General features: G+C 42.0%; 1 protein-coding gene across 1 annotated transcript in view; it reads right to left on the reverse strand.

Moving 5' to 3' along the window:
- The window catches only part of ctnnbl1 (catenin, beta like 1), a 55,338-nt gene that overhangs the window by 12,226 nt on the left and 16,814 nt on the right, over positions 1–26,298 (reverse strand). Inside the window, exons 11-13 of the mRNA XM_041946085.1 lie at positions 20,347–20,528; positions 11,008–11,105; positions 10,483–10,563 (exon numbers count right to left, since the gene is read on the reverse strand). Coding sequence (XP_041802019.1) covers positions 10,483–10,563; positions 11,008–11,105; positions 20,347–20,528 — 361 coding nt within the window. The remainder of the gene's footprint in view (positions 1–10,482; positions 10,564–11,007; positions 11,106–20,346; positions 20,529–26,298) is intronic.

Here is a 26,298-nt window from a genome sequence, read left to right on the forward strand (position 1 = left end):
GTTGAAAGGAGGGATTGGACAAGTCAATTACTGCAACCCCAGGGGAGCCTGGCAGGCTGGCTACAGTACAGACAAAGTAATAAGCAGTGATTTTCAGTCTCAGTCCCTTTACTGTAACTCAGCCGCATTGTGCGTGTGTGGCTGTGTGATGGGGTGTATGGTTTATGAAAGAATGTGTGTGCAGGGCGAGTGCTGTTGTGCATATTAGAAACCAGGTTTGTGCCTGTGTATGACATGTATATAAGAAATGTGTGTGCGTCTTTGAACAAGAACCTTTATCTGGCTGTGTGCTCATATATATATGTGTGTGTATGGGGTTTCTGTATGACTGTGTATGCGTTTGTGTGTGTGTGTGTGTGTGTGTGTGTGTGTGTGTGTGGCTGGTTGTTATTCCTGGGCCTTCTTTTCCGCTGGGATAGATACAGAATTAAAGTGATTTCTTTGTCAGCACTTTGCAAAAACCCACTGTGAGTGTGTGTGTGTGTGTGTGTGTAGGATGTAATGCTCTTTATGAGGCTTAAGCAAACACCAAAAAGAGAGAGGTTGGATATCCTCATTAAAAAACAGAGATACAGAGGTTGATAATGAGGGAAACTTTGAGGAAGAAACTGGAAGTTTGTGAGAGTGCGAGACAACATGCTGATTTCAAGTTATGATAATCTCCCAGAAAAAGAACAGCCCTGTGCTTTGGGCGCACATCAATTAGAGTTTGTTCACAAGTGGGGCAAAGCAAAACAGCAGTGTTACCAGGAGGGAGGAGGCACTTGCAACCAAGAACACCACGTCATCCAGTCGGTGCTGCACTCCAAACATTAAACTGTTGGGCTGGGGAAAACACATGTCTCTGTTGAATCCCAAGCAGCGTGTCTGCGCTTTATCAGTAATTTATCTTCTGAGATTGCATATTAATCCACCGGGTGGTAGACGGTTCTAGACGGGTCACTGTGAGAAGCTTAGGGAAGCGGCAGTGGGCTGCACTTTACTGGAGGAGGGGAAGTTAACCAGACACTAAGCCAGTCGGTTAGTCTTCATCCTTAAGTTTTTTCTTTCGTCAAGACAAAAAATACTGTTTGAAATGATTTCTGGTAAAGCATAAATCTTACTCTAGGTCAAAGTTAGTTGTCAAACATGCAATGAGCTCACTGTTTCCCCTTGTGGACGTTGAGGGAAAGAACACCCACTGCAGCTCTCGCCAACTTTTGAGGTTTCAGCCGTCTGGCCTCAGTAGCTGAGTGGATAATGCACTGGGAAACTTACTTGGACATTAGACACAAACGAGAGATTTATGTTGATGCAGTATACCTCCGTCCCCGTGAAGGTTCCCATTCATCCAGGTCATGGTGCTTCCAAGCGCTTGCTGAAAGCAACTGGACTTGCTTGAGCTTCTATTAGACGTTTTGCCTCTCATCCAAGAGGCTTCTTTGGTTCTAACTGACTGGTGGGGAGTCATCTAGAACCTCTTCTTCTAGAATATCAAGCAACTCCAGTTGCCTTTGGAAAGCACTTAGAAGTCTATCTTCATATAAATCCTATCTGTGTGAAGGTTATCATGTTCAGTTCTTGTTGACAGGTACCTTCTGGAGGCTGTGGTCTTTAATGGTGCCGCTGAATTGTATAATATTGAGACTAGTTTCTAACATTTAGCAAAAAATATAATCATCATGAAGGCAGGACTTATTGTGAGGCTGTTGTATAAGACTGCATTTGATTGAGGGAAGTAATTGTCATGATCACAGGTTGTCATTGGCCATTTTCACTGTTTGTCAAGCTTCAAGAGTGTTCTGTAATATGAGCTGATCTGAGGGCAGACGCTAGGAGGGGAGAGGAGTTGCACTGCATGGCTCTACAGGGCGAGCATGTATCTGGGTTCCGGTACCTGGATGGGCAAAATGCAAAGATTTGCTGAGCTCCCACGGTCACAAATCAGTTAATAAATCTTTTACAGCTCATCTCTCTCGTTAGCAAAGAGCACAGTACAAAACGTTCGGGTAGCAGTTTTAGTCCTTTCGTTGGTTTAAATGACAAACGTCGGCAGTGGCAGGTCATATCAGCAGCCACTAATTAAAGTTAATTCTGTGAGCAACTTGACAGCAGGCCAAAATGAAACTCCTCTGATGTCAGGCTAAAGTGCTCTTTGTGTCTGTACACAGCCAAGATATTTTGTTCTCAAACAGACCTATTTAACCACGAGTGGACCGGCTGAGTGACGGGTCTTCTCTAGGAAAACAATCTAGCTGATCATGTCGAGTCAGGTTCAGGAGTTGCATTCTCCCAGTTAAACTTTCATTCATATCACATAAATAATTTAAAGTCAGTCAGTCAGTTGAACAGTTCTAAATCAGGATGTCTAGTATTTGGAGAAACTTGCATGTGAAAAAGAAGGTATACCAATACGTGTTTCGACATTTCATATCTTGTGCCACTATTGACATTTACAGTAGAGTACAGTGAGTTCAATTTATCTGGTTTTCAGCCTGTAGTCCTGTCCTCTCCCCCAACAAATTTCAGCTGAATCTCTTGACTTATGGTTATTTATAATTTTAGTTCTTTAAAATTTGAACAAACCAAATGTAAATACATTCAAAAAGGGATATGAATGGATTCAGACTTGATAAGAAGATTCGATACAGAAATCTGATTCAGTAAGCGGATTCAGATTGGATACAATGCAAACTGCAAAGTGTCACATGAATTAGCAGCATCTGCTGTTTGGAAAGGGTTAGTTAGGTCCCATTATATCCTAGATTTTATTATATTTCTTTAGTACAGTATGTTTAATCTAAACAAAGAGATGAATAATTATTTCCCTAAAAATAAGTGTAAGCATTTGTATTGCAAAGAACTGTTTCTTTCAAAACTTACTAGCCACGACAAATGTGTTACAAGCAGAGGACTGAGGCATTTTCAGGCACTTGACAGGTACCAATTTGTGCTGCAATCTATGAATAAAAACCCAGGCAAAATGACTACACTTAAAAGGTAAAATCTCTTAAATTGAAATAAACCAATCCAAACATGAATGTGCTGGCTGCACTGCGTGAGCAATACGCTGTGGAACCAAATTTCTCAGTGCTGCTGTGTGCTCCACTCCCTCATCCTGAATGAATGAATGTATGAATGGATGGTGAATGATGGATGAGACTGCGATGATGAAGGGAAAATAAACAAGCTGTGACACAGACAAAAGTTGACTGAGGAATTGTGTGCGAATCAGGAGACACAGAGAGAACATTTGTTCTTGGAAGGCATTTAAGAAAACAAAATATACCACATCCAGGTGCAAAACCAATTCCAACTTAACACAGACTTTCTTTGAAAATGTCGACTGTCAGCAATGCTAAAGCAGCCCATTTCTGCTGTGCAATCTTGCTGCAGCCCAGTAAAGCAAACTCTCTCTCTCTCTCACACACGCACGCACACACACACACACACACAAAAAAACAGCGTGCAACTGGGTGCTTAGGTGCTAGGAAAGTGCACTCAGGCATTTTACAGTATTGAGGTTGGCTTCAGCCATGTTCTGCTGAGCTCCATCAATCTCCAAGAGCTGCTACCAACAAGCTGAGAGCAGAGGGAAGGTTTGGAAGGGAAAGAGGAACAGAAAGCGAGGTGAAAGCAGTTGCATTAGCGGGAGAAGAAGGAGAGAAGAAAAAGGGGAAGAAAAGGGAGGGGAAGGAGAGAGAAGGGAGAAGGTCTGAAGGGATGATGGAGGGAAGGAGGAGAGAGTGCAAAAGCAAGACAGAAATGGAGGATGAAGGGAGAATGAAAACACAACGAAAGAAGATGCAAAATAGGTGTAATTGAGTGGATTACAAGCAATTAAAGGAGGCAGGGAAGATGCAATAAAAAGCAACAGAGGATATCAAAATTAAGGAGACCACATAAGGAGAGAAAAACGAAAGAGAAAAAGGAGGAGAAGATCGATGGATGTTGGGGAAGCGTAAAAGACAGGAAAAGAGGGATGAAAGAAAAAGATGAGGGGGGTTGAAAATGAGAAATATAGCAGGATGGGAAAAGCGGCTTTCAGAGAGAGGAGCAAATCAGAAGGAAAGAACGGAGAGAGGAGAGATACCAAGGTGGGAGGAAAATAAGCAGCTTATTAAAGGGACCGGGCTGGAGACACAGAGAAAGAGCAGCAGCAGCAGCTTTTTCTTTGCTATCCTCCTGAGAAATCTGTGGGTAATATGTTGCAGAGGAAAAACATTTTGCTTACCGCCCCTTAAAAACAGGCTTAACTTGGGGAAACCAAAACGCACAGTGGAGAGAGATAAAACACCGCTGCTGACGGCAGCCGATTCAACTGAGGAGCTGGACAGAATTGGGTTGCCGTCTTTATCATTATCATAACATGTGACATTTGGTGGAAGCTTTGATTCACACAGACTTACAGCATCATCTAGGTATTTTCAGTATTAACAATTGCACCAGCAGGAATGAACCCGCTGCCTTTTTGCTCAATCCTCTGGGCAAAGAAACCCAGTCAGTAATGTGTTACAGCTGCACCATTTTAGCACAACACAATACATTAAAATAGAACTCACTGCACCACAAAAACTACCCATCCGCAAACAAACAAGAGTGGCTTGAAAACACTTAATGACAGTTACTTTAAAATGAGGTCAATGCAAAAGGGTTGCAGGTTCCCTTTAGGACATTGTTATATAGGTCTTGCATTCACAACTGTGCCTATAACCAGTTGAGCAAAGGAAAAACAGATATTTGCAGCGTCCATCTTGCCTATTTTAACAATTTTCTAAATGTTAGGATTTCTTTTCTCCTGAAACACTTTGGTATAAGTGAAATGGCCATGCAGCCATATTGGGAGATGTGTAAGGCTGTACTTTGAGCTAAATGCTAATGTCAGTATGCGAATATGCAACATCATTAGTTTTTGGGGTATGACCAAATTATTGGACCAATAAAAACGTTGAGCTGATGATGGATCACTTATATTAGTAGAATTTTAACCTCAATCCATTACTAGTAGTTCTGTAGTATTTTAATCTGGTTCAAAGCGAACCAACAAATCTCGCCCCTGCTACTGTAATGCCGCTAGTGTTGCTAAGAATCAAGACTAGTTACTATGAAACAAATTCAGGGGTGCATCCAGCAACTATTTTCATTATCAATTAATCTGCTATTTATTTTCGCCATTAATTCATTGTTTTGTCTATAATTGGGGGCCCTTAGCAGCTCCTTTAGTGACAGACTGCTGCATCCAGTGTGTAAGAAGGAACGCTACCGCAGGTCCTTCACTCCATCAGCTGTCAGATTATTCAACTCCAGCATTACCTAACATAAGACTGTGTTGATGTTGTTTGACAATTACTATTTGTGCAATATTACATTTTCTGTTTACATTTTGTGCAATATTACATATCATTTACTGTTTTTGTATATTTTTATTTTCTGTGCAATAGTAGTAACACTATTATTATTTTTAATCTGAAGGCAGCTTTCCACAGCTATTGGGCAATAATACTTTTTACATACTTTTTATACTTTTTTTTCTGAAAACCTTACTTTACTTTTATATAGTCAAATTTCTTTTTGTTTGTATAATATGTACATATATATAGTCTACTTTTTATTTTGCATATTGTTGTTTTTTTTCCAAATGTTCTCTATCTCTGCTGCTATTTTTCTTCCCGCTGCTACACATGCTGCTGTAATGCCCAAGTTCTATCCTATCCACAATGTCTCCTCTCACTGTTACACACTGTCATCCATCTTTAATTGCCTCAAGGATGTGAAATGCTGGATGGCAAAAAAACTGTCTCCAGTTGAACGATAACACGACAGAAGTGGTTTGGCCCCCTCAACACCACAGGGAGTACAGATAGACACTTGGGGCCATTGACACCAAAACTTGGTATCTCAAGTCCCATGCAAGGAATCTTGGTGTCATCTTTGACACTAAAATTTGATCAACAGATCAACTCTGTATGAAACTTTGCTATAAGACTGTTCATATCACAGCATTAATCTCCTCTGGGCTAGTTTACAGCGACTATCTGTACCTGGACGCTGGCCAGTCCTCGTTGTATCACCTGCAGCTGGAGCTGAATGCTGCAGCGAGACTTCAAACCAATACCAGAAAAATCATCCCTGCACTGGCTACCAATCAAATACAGGATTTACTTTAAGGTTCTTTTATTTGTTTTTAAAGCAAGGCCGGCACCCCTGTACACCTCAGAACTTCTTTGGCCCTACTCCGACTCCAGGCCTCTTAGATTCGCAGAACAACAGTTTTTAGCTGTTCCGATGGATCGATGCTTGTGGGTAAGGGAGATTGTGCCTTTGTGGTGGCAGCGCCAAAGCTTTGGAATAGCCGTAAACTTTCGTTCAGATGTTTCCCTTTCATTGATACTTTTAAGCAAAAACTCAAGATGTACATGTTTTCAGTGGCTTTTGGTTGATCTTAGCTGTTGTCATATTTCAGTAATTCAGTATCTTATTTTTCTAAACTTTTCTTAGAGTGTTTTAATCTAATTTCTGTTTTACATTTGACACTGCCTTGTTGCTACTAGCACAACACAACTGAATCTTTGACTGAAACAGCTGGCGGTCGGGTTGCATTGTCAGTTTCGGTTTTGACAAGTAAAAAAACACAATACCTCTGGTTCTGAAGCGATTTTGATCATGAGTCTAAAAATGCTATAGGAGCACAGTGCTAAATCATAGTACTCTTAAGGTGTTTGCTGTATGCAGTTTTTTTTAATGACAGAAAAGATCAGGCTCTATTTTATTGGCACATAAAGTATATACTTTAAATGTTCATATTCATGTAAATTTTCATAATACCAGAGGTCAGAGGAGGTTTAACATGGTGCTAGTCCTGTGTGCAGAATAGCTGGTGGTAAAAGATTTATAAAATAAAAAGTATTTTGAATAGCAGTTTTTTTTAGTTAAAATGAATAGAATATTGTTGCTGTGCCACAAATGGGTATTTTATCACTTTCTGCCTCATGTGCGCCTGGCTCACTGTATGGCTACGTACTGGGGAAGACTGACTGTGTGGCTTCAAAGATAGTGGCAAACGCAGACAAGGTTTCTTATCACCAGGGTATCACCGAGTCATACTTTCGCCATCCCAGAGGAAGAGGCGAGAGAGCAACGGAAGAAGATGGAGAGAAAAAAGGATAAAAAGAGAAGGAGGAAGAGAAAATGTCAAACTGTCTGGATTTCCTTGGCAATCCCACTGCGAGTCTGTCTGAGAAATTAATCTTCAGGCATCTTTAGATAGGAATCACATGCTTATCTGTCTCCTCCCACACCTCCCTCCCCCTTGTCATGCCTTCTTTTTCTCAAAGTCCTTCTCTTTTCCTTTTAATATTTCTCTGTTTCCCTGTACGTCCCATGTTAAACCATCCACTTCTCTTATTTCAACTGCTCTTCATACTCTGATAGTCACAGTATCTCTGTCGGCCTTTTTTCTTGTCTTTGTCCCTTCATGAAAACAGGATGCTCTTTCTCTCTGCTGAAGCCATTATCCCCTGCCTGGCCACTTATCTTCTATCTGTATCCCTCCATCGGTCTATCTAGCCCACAGCTCAACACACTGACACACACACTGACACACACAAACACAAGCAGACAACTCAATAGGGCCCTCACACACAGCTATCAAGCTCTCCATTCCTCTGTACAGTGTCATATTGTTATCACCGGGAATGTGACTTTTTTTTTTTTTTTTGGGGGGGGGGGGTGTCTCTTTCCACACGGCTTTGGACTTAGACACTGTGTAGAACGGTGCATGTTATCTACCAAAAAGAGATGACATTTTGATCACACATCCCAACCCTTTATAAGAGGGATATCTGAATATCTATAATGAAATTTGATCTTGTCTTATATCTAGCTGGTGATAAAGAAAACCATGAATATGTGATGGGATTGCACTGGAGTCTATGTTTTTTTCTGCCTGTAGACAATTGGAAAGGAAGGTTACTGCTTCTGCAGTATTTGTTCCAGGCTGATGTGAGGTTAAGAACAGTATTTTATAGAGAGATTAGACCCAAGACAAGCTCTTGAAACTTTAAAACTTGTTTTCCTTTTCACCAAAAACTAATTCGTTTCCACACATTTCCGAGTGCCATCTTCTGTTTACAATGGTTTTTATAATAGCGAAGTTTGGAGTCAAGTGCGAGCATTATCACGCCTTTGGTGTGCTGCTGAATTTGTTTAAATGACAGACTGCTTGCAAGACTGCATGACTCAACACCAGACGAACTGACTTGGACACTTTCACCCAGTGATACAGACAACTCATTAAAATGAATAAAGACTATTACGATGTCAACACTGACCAGCGTCTGTCGATCTCAATCTCCTGATGAAGTGGAATGGAATATTACCGTATTAAACATCCTCAGGTTAAGAGGCAAAAAAGTGCACACTTTGTGATAAGCAGCAACCTGCTTGGCAGTAATGAGATCGGCGATGTGGCAAATCTATGCCGACTGAGCTAAATTTGGCATAAGGCTGTGTTCAGAGTGATAATAACACTGCATTGGTAAAGAGCAGTACAGTCTAACTAAACTGATATTGTGAGTGGCTCAACTTCAAACCACTAGTCTGCATCGCTGTCGACTAATTGCTCATCTGTGGTTGTATCACAGTGCAGTAATAAAGCAGCTGCTATGCATCCACAGCAGATATGCAGCTCAGGGCACTGTGGGTAGTTGTTTTGTTGACAAGTCAAACTTGTCACACGCTGAACACTTTAACACTGTGCAGTGTGAGGCACTAATGCAGCAGACATGCAGCAAGAGGAAGAGGCAGAAAGAAACATGGCCGTACATTCCAACAGAAGTTAATGTATCTAGAGAACGAAAGACACGCTGTCCATGCAAGTGAGCAGTCATGTTACTGCAGTCTGCAACAGTGTCTACAGCTACGGCTAGCTGGAGTTTTAGTCCGATCAGATTGTGGCTCATTTGTAAACAGTCTCTCAGAGCTGATCAACAACTCTACTATTTCACCTCTCCCCACGTTGGTACCACCTACATTAGTTAACCTTTTACTGGTTGATCACTGCTATTGGGTGAAAAAAAATCTCCCACAATTAACTGACTAGTCGATCTGGGAGTAGTTGATGAATCCTGAAATGCTGCAGTCGTGACGCCCTAACACCTGGTACTGCGGTAGTTTATTTCTGTAAACAGAAAATATAATGACCAACTTAATTAATAGTACCAGCTGCTTTAGTCATATCTCACTTTACTGGAGCTCCTATGAGACGTTAAAAGTCAGAAGACAGGGAGGAGGGGAGCGGTAAAGTCGAGCAATGACTAACAGTCTCTTGTAATGACGCTCTTCTGTCTTGTGATGTGATGCTGAATTGAGAGCCCTAATAAAATAACTTTACAGTGCGTCTCTTTAATTTACTATTTCGACCCGGCAATGCCCTCTCACTAAATGTGTTGTTACATAAAACAGTGCTTCAGATTTTAACACGTGCTTTTCTCAGACGTTAAATTTCAGACACAATTTCCTCTGCCTCAGCAGTCAGCCAGCAGTGATACATCAGCAATAGACATTATCTATAAATGTCCATTCCCTCCTCCCATATTTTGCATCTATAAATAGAAATGCCCGAAAATAGTCATTGCTAGAGAGCAAACAAAATATTCTGAATGACACGTAAAACCTCAGTGCAGGACAAACACATTTAGTCTGTTTGCACCTAAAAAGCCAACTAAATATCCCCTCAACTGCAAAGGTACAATGTTTAATTCTAGTCCACTTTGACCACTAAAAGCACTTTACAACACATGCCACATTCATCCATTCACACACACATTCACACACTGATGACAAAGCATCAGGAGCGATTTGGGGTTCAGTATCTGTATCTTTTAACAGGTGGGCTGGAGGAGGAGGGGGTCGAACCACCCACTGATTGGTGGCCCACCTGCTCTCCCTCTTGAGCCACAGCCAAGAGCCCCACATGTCATTACACAAAAATAACACAACAATAACAACAAAGGTGCTGGACCAATCCAAAAACAATACCTTAATATAAAAGGTTTGTTCAGATTAGAAGTTGCGGTAATGTTGTCTGGCACCGACATGCAGACAATCATGATTAGAATCGAAACTTAGTGTTGGAGGACTATTAGGAAGGCAGATAACGATGATGAATGACGGTCATCGTGTTAACATGCCCTCTCATTATTAATACTACCTTAAATGGACTTAAAAGTCTGATCTATGGGGCTTGTTGTGGTCAGGTTTGGCTCTTAAACTCACACCACAAATATACTGTAGAACATCTATACTTTTAATAACGTCTTGGACTCAACTAATTGATGACATTTCATTTGTGTTCCACAGAGCAAAGCTGAAAGCTGCAAAGTTTCAGGTGAATACATCCATCAAACAAGCAGCACGATACAAAGTCGGTGTAAAAGAGACGGCACAGAGAGGGGGACGGAGGGGACAGATTGAGAGGGTGGGAGGAAAGGGAGAGATGCTTACATGTTTCTCTCCTTCAATCCTCTTGTCAGCCTGTTGAACAGCCTCCAGGTACTTAAAATGCAACTCCATCAGTCGATCAACCTGCAGAGAGAACGAAATGGAGGCAGAGAGAAAGTGAGAGACGCAGCACACAAGAAAATGGGAGAAATACGAGTGGCAAAGAAGAGAGCACGAAGAAGAGACAGAATAAGTCAGTCAGAAACTGAAGATATTTTATTTACGATCATATGTGATAAAAACAAGCAGCAAATCCTCACATTTCAGAGACTGGAACTGACAAATTCTTGGCATTTTTGCTTGAAAAATGACAGAAACACGTTATCAAGTAAAAATGATGCTAAACATAAGAGAAACTTGGTTTCAAGCAACAATCAAAGTTAAAGTTCAGAAAGATATATCCTAAATGTATTAATCGTTAAGACTTTAATACTGAAAAATTCAAACAAAACCATGACTGTCAACACATTTTGATTCAAATGCTGCACCGAAATGTCAAAAAGAGGAAAGAAGAGGACAAAAACGAACCTTCTCGCAGTCATTCTCTGTGAACTTGTTGAGGAGTCTGCTCCTCTGCTGGGACTTGAGATTTCTTAGCATGGAGCCGATGATGGAGCAGACGTGTTCTAAGAAAAGTAAAGGCAGAAGTAAAGCTAAAGCTTCCTTGTATATATCACCAAGACAATATCTGAAAAGTTTTCCAGTACTTTAGTTTTATTAAATGTTTCTTCAAAGGAGACCTTTACACATGGGTGTTATTTCTTCACGGAAGAACTGAGATAATTGCAAGAGCCTCTCTCCAATAACTCTCTTAGACAAACAAATAAAGTATATAAGACTCCTATTGTACATGATAGCACTTCATCAGAGAGATCATTGTCTTAAATAAGAGGCACAGCAGAAGCTGTAAACACACTTCATTCCCACCCACATCCACAGCCCTCGAAAGAACAAACCCAGTCGCACGTGATAATTTGCAATTAAAGCACACACCCCGCTAAGCGTGGATAATATTACACAGAGAGGCCGGTACAAGAAGAGGAGAAAATGTTAATGAAATTTAGAAATCAATTTTCATTTTAGGGCATGCTGGAACATGCATAACAGTTTTGGCTGTGGCTAAATTACATTTCTCACAGTAATAGAAATGTGTCTGTGGCAGGCCATTTACTAAGAGGGAGGTCTAAAACGTGTTAATTGACTAAATAGGCATCAGAAAGTAGCTAGTCTCATTGAGTGCCCTTGTTAACCCAATTCATGCTATGTACGATGTGTTCTGTTATTCAAAGACTGTACTTACTCACGTGCTGCACCAGTAGGTGACAATCATAGTATAATATTTGACTACGATATTGAAAGAACGACAACTGTACACACAGGGGAGAAGAATATGACATTGTAAAATCTCTGGATATACAGAGTGGGGAAAAAATGTAATTGGACTTTATCAACAAGAGGTCAATATTCTCTCTCAACGAGGCTTTGCAGTTGCTAAGCAACAAGAGCACAGGAATCAATCCCATTCCTGCTTTTAAAAAGGGGTCGTGCTCGCTGTCAGCTCCCTTTCTCCAATCCCCTACGACCCGCAGCGTGCTTACTCACAGGACCTGAAGGCTGAGAAAACTCAAGGCTATAACACCTGCCGACGTCAAATCTTTCAGAATAGGACCAACAGATTGGCGTCAACAAAAGGCAGCAAAATGCACTGAAACACAGCACAAAGCAAAGTGGATTGCGTTTTTATTCTGCAGATTACTGCTGAATCTGTGAGTGTTGATTTGAAACTCCTGAAACTCTTCTGTTACTCTTCTTACAATCAAACTGAATCCCTCAAAGGTTTACATTAAAACTCCATTAATTTACCCATCATAATGACGGATAAGTCCCTGAAAACTCGGTTAAAAATCTTTACTATGTATGTCTGTAACATTAAATCATTGTAATATATAATGAGCAACTGGAATTTTGAAAAAAAACACCCTAACTTACTATTTAGTGGGGGATTAAATGTGTTTTAAGCAGTGAAAATACCTTAAAACTGATCAAATAACAAGAGAGCCATCACTTAAATAATACCTTTAAGGGAACCCAATATTTCATTTAAGGTGAAAATTTGAATATTGCTTTCATGCTCTATGGATGGAAATATCCAACTTTGTCCAGAATGAACTATTGTGTTGTGTATGTGCACTGTACTTAGTTGATTTAAGGACTTTTGAGGGGTCAAATTAAGGGATCTATGGCTAAAATAACAAACTGCTTGATTTGGATTAAGGCATTTGGTGTTTTTAAAAAGGTAAATTAAACATAAAATGAATAAAAAATTTTCATATATGTTAGGGCATGGCTATCAGTTTTACTGACTGACTCAGTTGCTGGCTGGTATGACAGGTATTGCATGTAGTCGCTCTGGTTGTACATCAGGTGTATTTAGACCAAGGTCCCCTTATTTTAATGCAGAGAAGCCTATTCCTGTACACAATGACAGGGAGGCTAACTGCCATTTCCGAAAGGACGCTACTTTATCAACTTGATCCGAGCGGTAATTGATGTCGCCACCTCCACGCCCTGCCGGGGAGGCTATTGATCGCTGGCTGTGGAATGTTCTCTCCAAAGAGTTTAAAAGTAAAAAACGGCCGCTCCGTAGAGATTTGTGAAGGGGTGGAAGCAGGATTACATTGTGGGTACAAGATGGAGGGCAAGAATGAATAAAAGCGGCTAAAGAAAGATGTCCAATCAATACCTCATTTACATGCCTTGCTTTAATGTTGAGAATAAAAGAATACAAGGAAAATTTCTATCATATCTCTTTGACACTTATACTAATTTACTGCAACATCTTTCAAAGGACCATGACAAAAAAGTGATAATCAAATGGATATTAAGGATTTTACAAAATGTGCACAAGCAAGACCAATTTTCATATTACAGTAAGAAATGTCAGACAACCATGTGATCTGTGGTAACTGTCACCAGAGCTGAGCAGGCTACTTTACCGTGGGTACATCTGTCATACATTAATCAATTTAATGTAAAGTTTGGTTCATTCCAGTAGCTCACTATCTAGTCGGGCCTTGTTTTATGATCCGAAAAAAGAGTCAGAGATTGACATGAAGCTAAAGGTTCACTTTCACAAGGAGAGCATTTTATGGTTAATGCATCAGCTACACGATCTTCATGACAGCACATAACCTCCTATTGTGCGTGACACTGCTGCAAGTGACAATCACATGAACACAGACTTTCCTAGGAACCAACATATTAATGATTTAAACAACTACAACCTCTGAGCTGTGGCATTGGTAGGGTCCTCTGTAGAGTTTTTTTAAAAGAAGCAAAAAGCTCTATATTTACTGCACAGATGCTCAGAATCACAACAGTGTGTGAGCAGGAGAGAACTTGCGTTGACTTCAACATCAAATGTCAACTTGCTGTAAACTGAAACCGCTCCAACAGATCTGCATAGCGGCCAGCAACTGTTGTTGGAGCTGGCACCCCAAAAGGAAAATGCATAAAACCCACCCATCACCTGGAACTGCTTCACAGCAGTAAACAAGTTCTCAGTTAACTTTTGCTAGAGGGATATTTGCAGTCAGATAACACTATGCGTGTCCAAATGCCAGCGCTCACTCATCCTCCACTAATCATTCACCGTTTGTCTCATCTTTGCCCCAAGGGATCCACAGCACCAAGTTATCATGCTAATAACCCTAAGTGGCCTGGATTCATTTATTGATTGACAGCTGAAGGAAGTGCAGTGTAGTTCCCAATGACAGAGCAGAACAGATAGGTGGTACTCCACCGGTAGACAGATTGGACCTGGACTAACTGCGCCGTGGGGAGAGCAATCAGCCTCCCTAGACCACAGGCGAGTCTGCCGGAGGTTACAGAGTCTGCATTTGCTGTCTGAAGGAGCAGGAATGAATTGTGGCTCTGGACGTTCAGAGGGTTATGCTTATTAATGTGAAAAAAAGGTTGGCTGTGCTGTGTTGTCAGCTTCGCCACCACTGTAAAAGCGACTACGCAAAAGAGCTACAAGTGAATGAGAGGGAGGGAAACGGCCATGACAGACATGCTAATGTGTGAAAATTGTGTTTTAAATGCTGCTTTCCAAATTCACTTAATACGCTGTATATTGTATTACGCTTCACACACTGTGCCGTGCTGTTGATGCTGTGAACAGGACCTCTGTGTCGAATTCTGAGAGGACTATCTGAAGTAGCACCTTGAGCAGCACTCCAGCTATACAGACTGATAACTTCTCCCCTTTTTTCTCAGAGGAGATCACAGGACATATTGATTTATAGAGCAGATATGTATGCTGTAGCAGAGAAAAAAATGCAACTGAATTTTAATTGGACTACAACTGACTAATTTTTTCTAAATGTTGAGCATATCCTGTCCTCAACGGTATATTATGGACCAAAACCTTTCATATACATCTAAATATACTGCAGCCTATTTCATTAGAGCACGAATTTACAGAGATAGAACTCGATCAATTCCCACCAGAGGAAAGACCAAACGTGAAGATGTTAATTAGCTGCGTCTTTACACAGGGATCTAACAGTAAATCTCTCCCTCTGAAATACACTAATAATAGGATTACACAGCATGACAACACAGATTACAATCAAAATTGTATCATGTATAAATGCTACTGATCTCAATCTGTGCCAAAGGCTCTCGTTGCTGGGAGAAGGGATGATCAAATGAGAGCTCCATTTGATTCTCTGCTTTTGACTGAAAGACGTGATGTAAGTTTCATCATTAAATCCAGATAACCAAGTCTCTCTATTACAGGCACTTGTCTGGCCTCGTATATTCTGCCATGTAGTCATGCTCTCTAAATCCATTTGTTAATATCAGAGGATAGATACTGGTGATAAAGTAATGGGCTGATAAAATTCTGTGTTTTATCTTTGTAATGAAACTGCCGTAATTGGGGGGTGTTTAATAAAGGCATTCTACTTCCATCTTTTCCATCTTTTTCCCCTCACTGCATACTTCCAACAGAACTGCAGAGCCACAAAATGTGGCAATTTTTCGAATGCAGGTCTTTCTGCAGGTGCGCCACACTCATTACCTATTTTTGTGCATTCATTAGAAAATAAGGGTCCCAATAAGGGCCTTTGCCTCTGTTACCTCCCTGTGTGCTATCTCTCCAGCAAACAAACGCCCCCGTGCATGCGAGCACAAAGAAACACTTTTTTCCGAGTTGGAGCTGGTGACGGAGCTATGACTATTGTGCCTCACCGTGTAAATTAGTTGTTTACTTCTGTTGCCTCTCAGACTTGCTCGGATCATTAGCCACCTAAATACAACAACCGGCTGCCACCAATTTCCATCATACAATCTCATTTCACTGGTAATGACGGAGTACATACACCAATAAACTCAGACCCTAAAAACAAGGTGAACGGCAGCGCTGTGACAAGAATATTCATGAGCAGAGAAATGCAATTTGTTGTTTGGATTTTTTTTCTTTTCTCTATCCACTTATAATGTCTCTATTAATTATGCCATGCTGTATGCTAATATGGCGAGCCAATCCCTGGTCATTTGGGCTGTGTCAATTTCAGAAAGGATTTCATGGGGATCAATCTTTGCACTGAGGTTTATGATGGAGAGAGGCACGGAGTGAATGTGAAAGAGAGAGCACTAAGAATAGAAGGACAGAGAGGTCCCTACCTCCTAATTACTTTTGTTTGAGGCGGCTGATAGTTAATTAATGTACAGTCTTATTGTGTTATTCTGGAGAACCACTTGATTCACAGCATTTTCAATTAGTAGTCTTACTGAGAAGGAGGGTTCACTCAATACGCCTTATGACAGGCATCTCATTACACCTATAACTGTTAGACAAATCAATGGAGACATGATGGGGAATCCTATACAGGCTGCAACTCCCATCACAAAGAATAACAATATGAATCAACTATGGAACATTCATTTCAAAATTAAATGCTGCACATTGGCATTTGCATATCTAATTGCTGACTGGTATGGTTGAAAACAGACTAATCTGCCAGATGATGTATGTGTTAGCCTCTCTAGCAACACTGCCATCACTGCAGTCTAGCTGAATGCAATGCCACTTACCATGAAAGCACAGGTGGTTGAATTGATCACATTTAGCAACCCCTCTTTTGTTCATTTCCTCATTTTTTAATGTTAGAGAAAACAGGCTGTGTGTGGGCATATGTGTGTTTGTATGATCATAATTGCCCTGTCTGATAAATGAAGGTATTACATGCAGTAGAATTACTACTTCCATAGGTTCCTGATAAATCAGGCACAATGTTGGCTTGTTCAGCTCATATTAATTCAGCTTTTTGTATTGCATGTACTGTGTGTGGATACCCAACCCGAGCCTGATAGTACCCTTCAGTACACAAGGGTCGGGCCGTTGAGGCACACTACACAGGCAAGGAAAATATGCAGGGAAATCGTGGGTATGGAGGCACTTCAATTACTTAGTAATCAGTGCATATAATAATGAAGCAGTTGGTTATGTAAAATGCATGACATGTGGAGCTCTGATGAGATATGATAGCAAGAAAACTGGGAATTCAGCCTTGCAGCAACAGTTGGACAGCGAGTGCAGGATGCAGGCTGAAGTTAACACACTGAACGCTGAGACTTTAATCTTCTATTCTTCTTAGAGTGAATGATATTCACTCTCAAAACACAAGTTTTAGATGGTTTTGACATTGCCTTGGGGTAAAAAAATAGCATTAACATAATCCTTTCATCTGACCTCCACAGGACGGGATAGGGTACTTCTTACAATTTTCTAGTTTATGATTATTCAAAAAACTTGCAGTGCAATACTTTCTTGCACTGTTATCAGATAAAATACACGATTTGATAAAAACCTTAAATATATGAATTTGCATGATATTTATTATTATTAGAATAATGGTGACTATTATTTCATCCTTGTTTGTTTCGTTTTATATATGTGCCATTTTCCTATGTCTGTCCTTGTATATTTTATTCCTATTTCTGTCATTTTTGTAACTGTAAAATCACTACTGTTTGCAGGAACTGTTGGACTTTGTAGACTAGTTTGAGCGCAACCACCAGGCAACACCAGTAAGACAAAGGAGATGGTGGTTGACTCCAGGAGGAGGCGCTACCACACTCACCAGTGAACATCCAGGGGGAGGACACTGAAACAGTGGACAGTTTCAAGTACCTGGGTGTTCACCTCAACAATAAACTGGACTGGTCCCACAACACCGACGCCCTGTACAAGAGGGGCCAGAGTCGCCTCCACCCTCTGAGGCCACTGAGGTCCTTCGGAGTGTGCAGACCCCTGCTCAGGACTTTTTATGACTCTGTGGTCGCCTCTGCCATCCTCTACGCTGCCGTCTGCTGGGCCCCGGGCAGCACAGAGCGGGACAGGAAGAGACTGAACAAGCTGGTCAGGAGGGCCGGCTCTGTCCTGGGCTGCTCACTGGACTCTGTGGAGGAGGTGGGTGAGAGGAGGCTGTTGGCCAAGCTCACAGCCATCATGGACAACAGCTCTCACCCACTGCACCGGACTGTAGAGGAGCTGAGCAGCTCTTTCAGTGGCCGACTGAGACACCCTCAGTGCAGGAAGGAACGCTACCGAAGGAGCGCTAAATACCGTAGGAGGTATTTACCTCCTTCCTCTTGCACTAGAAGGTATTTTTATACTCTTTGCCATAGCTATGTTGTATATTATTGCTAAGCAAACTCTTTTCAATCTTTTTGCTTGAATTTCATACCTTATTTTTTAAATTTCTGAAATACTTTTTATCTGCATGATTGCACTGTTCTCATTTGCACCTTCCAACACTGTTTGCACCCCCCCCTAAGGATTGGAGGCTTTTGTTGAGTTTACAAAGTTGGCAGTGAAGTGTCCGAAACTGTCTCCACCAGGAGGTTAAGTCTGTCCACTGCACTAAAGCAGCAGCTGTCAAACAAACGGCGCTGCTGAGTTAAAGGGCAGCATCTTACTGTGAATCTCCAGATACGGCTTTGGTTGTGAAATACACACAAATCTGGACCACAGTTGCCAAACCTCAGAGGGAGAAAGAACCTTCAGGCTGGATTTTCACGTCTTTTTTTAAAGTCCATCTTTAAACTGTGTGTCTGCCTTGCCAGAGGCTTCAACACACGAGGGGGAAAGGTTTAACTGTTAGGACGGGTTATCTTCCCCACTCTTCCTCCTGCTGCTCGAGGAGGTCAAAGGTTAATTCATCCAGTCCCTGGGTGAGACAGGACACAATGGAAGACAATTTGTTCTTCTCTGCTGTGCTGGGAAGCTCCAGTGGATGAATCAAACTTAATTAATACAGACAGAGAGAGAGAATAGGGGCTCCACATTTTGGACGTAGGTAATCAAACAACAAGTTTCTACCTCTTTTTCTATCAGTCTTTTCTCCATTTTATTGTTTCGCCCTGTATCAAGTGGACATGGTATCTTTTTTCTCTCTCTGGCCTCTTGTTTGCGCTTCCTATCTCTCACTCAGAGACAAGAAAGGTTCGAGAGCGTAGGCAAGAAAATCAATCAAGACTGGATCGATAGTGTAAACTGACAGGCCGAAGAGGCAGCAAACCGTGATACATGAGCAGATTAGGATTGAGTGCGCCTGCAGGAAACGGGTGTGACGACATGTTGTAGAAAACTAGATGCAGGAGAGGAAAGAAATTATCCCATCATGATTAGTGTAACCAGAGTTAGTAGAGTTAGCTATTTCTAGATTTTTTTTGCTTGAAAATCAAATGTATCGGAATGGAAAAATTAAAAGTATATGAGAATTGAAGATAAATCATAACACTGCCGATCATCATCTACACCATCAACACCTCAGGCACCATGTTTATATTATGAATTTTGAGCAAGACATTACATGGAGCCTTTACATCAATGCCATTTTTTGCTGATCAGGTATGAGTGAAATATCTAAATAATCAGAAGAGCAGAAACATATTGCCTGACTTAGGACAGATTTTTTTCTGAGGAATAGTAAAGTTAATCCAAATCTGTGTAAATACATATATTACATTTGAGTCAATTATTGTTCTTATAAACTGGTGGCCTTCTGGGTTATTGCTGAAAAATCACATTCCATCACAATGACATCAAAATGCACAAAGTTTCACACATGCATATTTTGCCGTGATTCCCCTAGTGCTTGGGTAGGCAATCTGGGTCCAGCACAGACTCCGCCTCGACCAATAAAAAGTACCATATATAGAGAAATAATCACTTAATGTAGATGCACTGAACAGCTATTGCTAATGCCCAGAAATGCATAAAAATGGCATCTAATTTCATGAAAATCTAAATTTTTTTAAGTATTCAGAGTTGGAAAAAAGTTTGGAATGTGGAATTACCATTCTGGAGAATTTTATGGCCTTCACTATCTTGGTATTGTGGAGCCAGAAGTTACCATATTTGGATGAGAGGGTGGAGTTTGGTAGGATATGTATTGCTACGCCTCTATCCAGATTGGATGTGTTTCAGTACCTGAGGACATGCTGTGATTGCGACCTGTCAATCACATGGCAGCCACACCACAAATCACACCCTGCTTTATTGACTATTTTATTCTAAATGGGAACATAATTTACAAAATGAGCATCATGCTGTGTTAAAGACTTTAAACTAGCAGTTGAGACCATAAATTAATTAGGAAACTGTTTACTGATAAATACTAATAAATCAATTGAGAAGTAGGGTCATTTTCCTAGAATTTTACATACAATCGAACTTCTTCTTGCAGCGAGTGGAGTCACCCCCTGTCAGCCATTAAGATGGTCACAACATGGTGGCATGTTTGCAGCTGATTGCAGCCTTTGTGAAGAAATCTGTTCTAATTAGTGACTGACCTTCATGCTCCTTCTCTGAAGCACCAGTTTTCTTCATCTTCTTCGGGGTTTTCATGAAAAGCGGAAAGATGGTTCGCAAGCCCAGGATGTCCACAAACTTATGGCAGTTATCTGCTCCCTCTGGTCCAATCATCCCGTGGTCCAGGACCTTCAGAGCACTGGTCCGAGACATTTTCTTTTCTCTGCAGCAGAGAGAGGAAATGAGGCTGAAGTCACAGATGCTTAATGTTGGTTCAGTACGTAATAAAGAGCTTGCAGACAAGTGGCCAAAAAAGGAATGTGTTTGTAGTGAAGATAGCTGCACTGAGCCTTTTGTTTTGAGTAAACTGGTAATAACACAACGCTGTCTTTACCTATCATTTCAGCTTTGAGTTGTATGTTTCCATTTCTAGCAGTGTCGCTCCTAAGAAGCATTTTTGTTCATGGGACTGACTGAATCAACTAGAGTTTTACCTTCATACAAAAAATAATGTATGTGACAAACATGGAGTTTTACACTTATGCTGCTACAATTAAAACTTCAGCATGGACCGGATACAAGAATGACTCATACAAGCAGAATTGATTGAGATGCCTCACGGTCTCTGTTAAAAGGACCATCCTCTGTGATGACGTTGCAGATTACAACAGATTTGTCCAGTTAAGCGAGAGTTTGGTGAATCTGATTTGGGACACTTGGGCATACAAACCTCACAAAACAAGTCACTTCAAGATAAGAATATGAAAATGTTTTTACATGTGACCCTCTGAAATTCAATTTAAAGCTAAAAATTCAATGAAATTCTCTTAAACAAATAAGTTATACTTTAGATATTCATCTGTTTTCCATAACCAAAGCAGAGCTGAACAATTAATTGAAATATTATTGAAATTTCAATATGGCCAAGTGCAATATCCAAATCGCAGGAGTTGTAATTTTTTGATAAAAGCAAAATGTGTCACAACACTTGGTTGTGACACACTCATTTGGTACAGACCCCAACAAAACCACATCAGCAGCATTTTTAGTTGTTGTTTTTTTTTTTCAGTAAAAAAAATACCATTACTATCAAAATCATAATTTATACTTCAATCGCAACGTCTGTCAAAATAATCCCAATGATTTTTTTTCTTTTGTGCATATCGTTCAGCCCTACATCAAAGCACTGGCACAATAAAGGGGACGAGCTGCCCCCCTGCACACACACGCACACACACACACAGACACCTCTCAGGAAATGTAGCTGTCTGTCACTGTGTCACTTCCTCCATTCCCTCCAATGACGGATGACAGTGTTTATCTCAGAGGACGGACACATATTTCAGGCAGTTGAGTTAGATTCTCCAGACAGACACATTATATATGATGGACGGCTGGAGAGACCAGGTGGAGCGACACACAGTGTACCTTCTGAAGGGAAACTGGGCAACTCAGTCGGCAGACAGCTGCCGTAGCTCGACATCCCAGTGGCGTGAACTCTGCTGTTGTTAACCCAAAATGTTTGGTGGGCACCAGCCTGACAGCAGCAGCGGGGTTATGATTTGACTCAAATTCTAGATGAGACTGAATAACTCAATGCAATTTATGCCGCCAGGGGTCTCTCAATCCAAACAATAACATATATAATAGAGTTTGAGAATGCCATGAAGTAGCGTGGGATCATGGGAGTTGTTGTCTTTTTATGGAAGAATCACCATTTCAGTAAGTAAGTACACATTACACAACTCAACAAAACATATTACATATAGTAAGTCTAGTCATTTACAGGCATTTTTATGCAAATTGTCACAAATTATGCTTTTAAAATTAGAAGAGCAGTACAAAAAGGTTGAAATCATGAGACACTGTTTTAAAAACTACTAGTGTAGTATCTGGTTCTTGGACATGTGTCTGTAAAAACAGCTCCAGCACGTCTCCTCTCAGACAAACATTTCGCTGTGCCAGGAATTCATCAAGACACCAGGTGTGAAATCAGTATGTAGCATGAGGCTGAAAAGACTTGGTAGGAAACCCAATGAAGTTTTTGATGGAAAAACAATACATGTGTCTCAGTGAGTGCAGAGCTTTCTTTGTATTCTGTTGATCTCTCTTAGTTTGTTTTGATTTTTATCTGTTTGTTTTGCAGTTGCATTGCGTCTTGGTAAAAAAGTAAGCCGATCTCCTGAAAACTACAACGAAAGCGATCATGGTAAATCTGATAATGAAAGAAAGGTGAAAATGTCGATTTAGCACTTAGTATTTTACAAAGTTGGTGGATGCACAAGACACAGATTTTTAAAAGGATAGTCAAAATCAAAGCAGCAGAGGCAGAGATATCCTGACTTTTGGTCTCAAATATGGGTCAAACTCCAAAAAAAGGATCCCATATTTCCTATGGTGCAACTCAATAGCATTTTTCTTTTAGACCTTTCCCTCACTAGTAATCCTAATCCTAGTAAGTTTAATTTAAAAAACTGAAGTCTAAAGACCAATCCAAGATAACTCTCAAGAGCCACAGAAGGCTTCACACAACTGTTTTTGCAGGCTGTGAAGTACAGCCCCCAAAAAGTAAACTGACATTAGTTATTATTAGTTTGAAATGCAAACAGGTTTGGGTCGTGTGTGCTGCTGCTACACTGTATCACTGCCTTTTGAAGGGAATTTTAGAAAGATACAGATTTCTGTCTTGATTTATTATTATAATTTGTTTAATATGTAATTTTTCAAATTGTAGTTTGTTTTTCTGTGTTTTTGCATTTAATGTTATTAATTTTGACTGTATTTCAAAACGAATGTTGAACTACAACCTCTCTGTCACAATGCTGATTTGCTGGCAGTCTCCGGTACAATGAAAATTCCCCCTTTTTTTTCAAAAAAATATTCCAAAATCTAAAACAAATTCCGCACAATGTGTGATCTGAAGTGATCTTGTATTTTAAGTTTGTCTAATTTCAAGTACATAATTGGAAAAATGCAGTAGTTATGGTAAAGCAAACATATCCTCACACAACAGATACTTCAGCAACGACTGAAATGCTGCATGGGGACAGCTTGCAATTTTTCCCACAAGATTCTGCTGGCAGTGGAGATTGTTGACAGTAAAGACAACATCAACCATATTGGTCACTTGATATAATAAAACAAAATTAGGAAAGAAAACACAAGGATTTCAGCAGTTAACGATTGCAACAAGATACTTGAAGATACTTGAACTCTTCCACTTGAGGCAGGAGCCCCCCTCCAACCGAGAGGGGGCAAGCCACCTTTTTCCAGTCGAGAACCATGGCCTCGGACTTAGAGGTGCTGATTCTTATACCAGCTGCTTCGCACTCAGCTGCAAACCACCCAAACACATGCTGAAGGTCCTTGTTCGAAGGAGACAACAGGACAACATCATCTGCAAAAAGCAGAGATGAGATCCTGTGGTCCCCAAACCAGACTCCCTCCAGCCCCTGGCTGCACCTCGAAATTCTGCCCATAAAAATAATGAACAGAACCAATGACAAAGGGCAGCCCTGTCGGAATCCAACATACACTGGGAACAGGTCTGACATACTGCCGGCAATGCGAACCAAGCTCCTGCTCCGGAGCAGGGACCGGACAGCTAGTAAAGGGCCCCCGAAGCACCTCCCACCGAATGCCACGAGGGACACGGTCGAATGCCTTCTCCAAGTCCACAAAGCACATGTGGACTGGTTAGGCAAACTCCCACGAACCCTCGAGCACCCTGCGGAGGGTGTAGAGCTGGTCCAGTGTTCCACAACCAGGATGAAAACCGCACTGTTCCTCCTGAATCCGAGGTTCGACTATCGGCCAAATTCTCCTCTCCAGTACCCTGGAATAGACTTTACCAGGGAGGCTAAGGAGTGTGATCCCCCTGTAGTTGGAGCACACCCTCCGGTCCCCCTTCTTAAATAGAGGGACCGCCACCCTGGTCTACCAGTCTAGGGGCATTGTCCCCAACTTCGCGCAATGCTGTAGAGGCGTGTCAGCCAAGACAGCCCTACAACATCCACAGATTTGAGGTACTCAGGGCGGATCTCATCCACCCCTGGTGCCTTGCCACCAAGGAGCTTCCGAACTACCTCAGTGACTTCAGCCTAAATGATGGATGAGCCAACCTCTGGTACCCCAGCCCCTGCTTCCTCTATGGAAGGCATAGCAATGGTATGAGGAGATCCTCAAAGTATTCTTTTCACAGCCCGACAATATCCCCAGTCAAAGTCAACAGCTCCCCACCCCTCCAGGCAGACCCTCACTACATGTTTGGGCCTGCCAAGTCTGTCCGCCAGCGGATCCATCAGTTGACAGCTCAGCCCCTCTCTTCCCCTGAGTGTCCAAGACATACGGCCGAAGGTCAGATGACACGACCGCAAAGTCGATCATTGACCTCCGCCCTAGGGTGTCCTGGTGCCACGTGCACTGATGGACACCCTTATGCTTGAACATGGTGTTATGGACAAACTGTGAGTCGCACAGAAGTCCAATAAAAAAGCACGACTCTGGTTTAGATCAGGAAGGCCGTTCCTCCCAATCACGCCCCTCCAGATAACACTGTCGCTGCCCACATGAGAGTTGAAGTCCCCCACTAGAACGATGGAGTCCCCAGTCGGAGCACTTTCCAGCGCCCCTCCCGCGGACTCCAAAAAGGGCGGGTACTCTACACTGCTGCTCAGCCCATAGGCCGAAACAACAGTGAGGCACCTGTCCCCGACCTGAAGGCGTAGGGCAGCGACCCTCTCGTTCACCGGGGGAAAACTCCAACACATGGTGGCTAAGGTGGGGAGCTATAAGCAAGCCCACACCAGCCTGCCACCTCTCACCGCGGGCAACTCTAGAGTAGAAGAGAGCCCGGTCTCTCTCTCTCTCTCTCTCTCTCGAGGAGTTGGGTTCCAGAACCCTGACTGTGCGTGGAGGCGAGCCCGGCTATCTCTAGCCGGTACCGCTCAACCTCCCACACTAGCTTGGGCTTCTTCCCCCCCAGCAAGGTGATATTCCATGTCCCCATTGCCAGATTCAGAGTCAAGGGATTGGGCAGTTGGGTCCCCCGCCCAAGACTGCCACCCAAATCCCATCACATCGGCCCCTTCTGATCCCTCCTGCGGTTGATGGGCCTGTTGGAGGGCAGGCCCACATCACTCTTTCGGGCTATCCCCATGGGCGAAGGCAGCAGTAATGCGGTCATTGTACTGGTCTGTTGTGGTGAAGAAGGAGCTGGGCGAAAAGACAAAGATCTCGATTTACCTGTCAATCTACATTCCTACCCTCACCTATGGTCATGAACTTTGGGTCATGACCGAAAGAACGATATCTCTGATACAAGGGGCTGAAATGGGATTCCTCCGAAGGGTGGCAGGGCGCTCCCTTAGAGATAGGGTGAGGATCTCTATCACTCAGGAGGAACTCAGAGTAAAGCCGCTGCTCCTCCAGGTCAAGAGGAGCCAGCTGAGGTGGCTCAGGCATCTATATCGGATGCCTCCTGGACGCCTTCCTGGGAGGGTGTTCAGGGCATGCCCCACTGGGAAGAGGCCCCGGGGAAGACCCAGGACACGTTGGAGGGACTGTGTCGCTCAGCTGGCCTGGGAATGCCTCGGGGGCCCACCAGAAGAGCTGGAGGAATTGTCTGGGGAGAGGGAAGTCTGGGCATCCCTGCTTAGACTGCTGCCCCCATGACCGAGCTCCAGATAAAGTGGAAGAAGATGGATGGATGGACGATTGCAACAGCAATACGTTCATTCTCAGGAATTAACAGAAAAGGCTAATGTTTCTGCGTCGTTTCGTATCAAAAAGAGAATGAAAGAACAAAATGTGATACCATACGGGTATATGACTAGTAATGTGTGGTGGTGTCAACAGGTGAAATACACTGAACTCTAAATCAATTATGCCTGAAGGACCTGTGGCAGGCTAGCTGTTTAACACACAAGTATAAATCCACCTGTTCTCACCAACACTCATGTTGTTTGAAACAAAGCTCACGTTCTGTACTCTGT

The sequence above is a fragment of the Chelmon rostratus genome, chromosome 10 (assembly GCF_017976325.1).
Source record: "Chelmon rostratus isolate fCheRos1 chromosome 10, fCheRos1.pri, whole genome shotgun sequence".
NCBI lineage: Eukaryota > Metazoa > Chordata > Actinopteri > Chaetodontiformes > Chaetodontidae > Chelmon > Chelmon rostratus.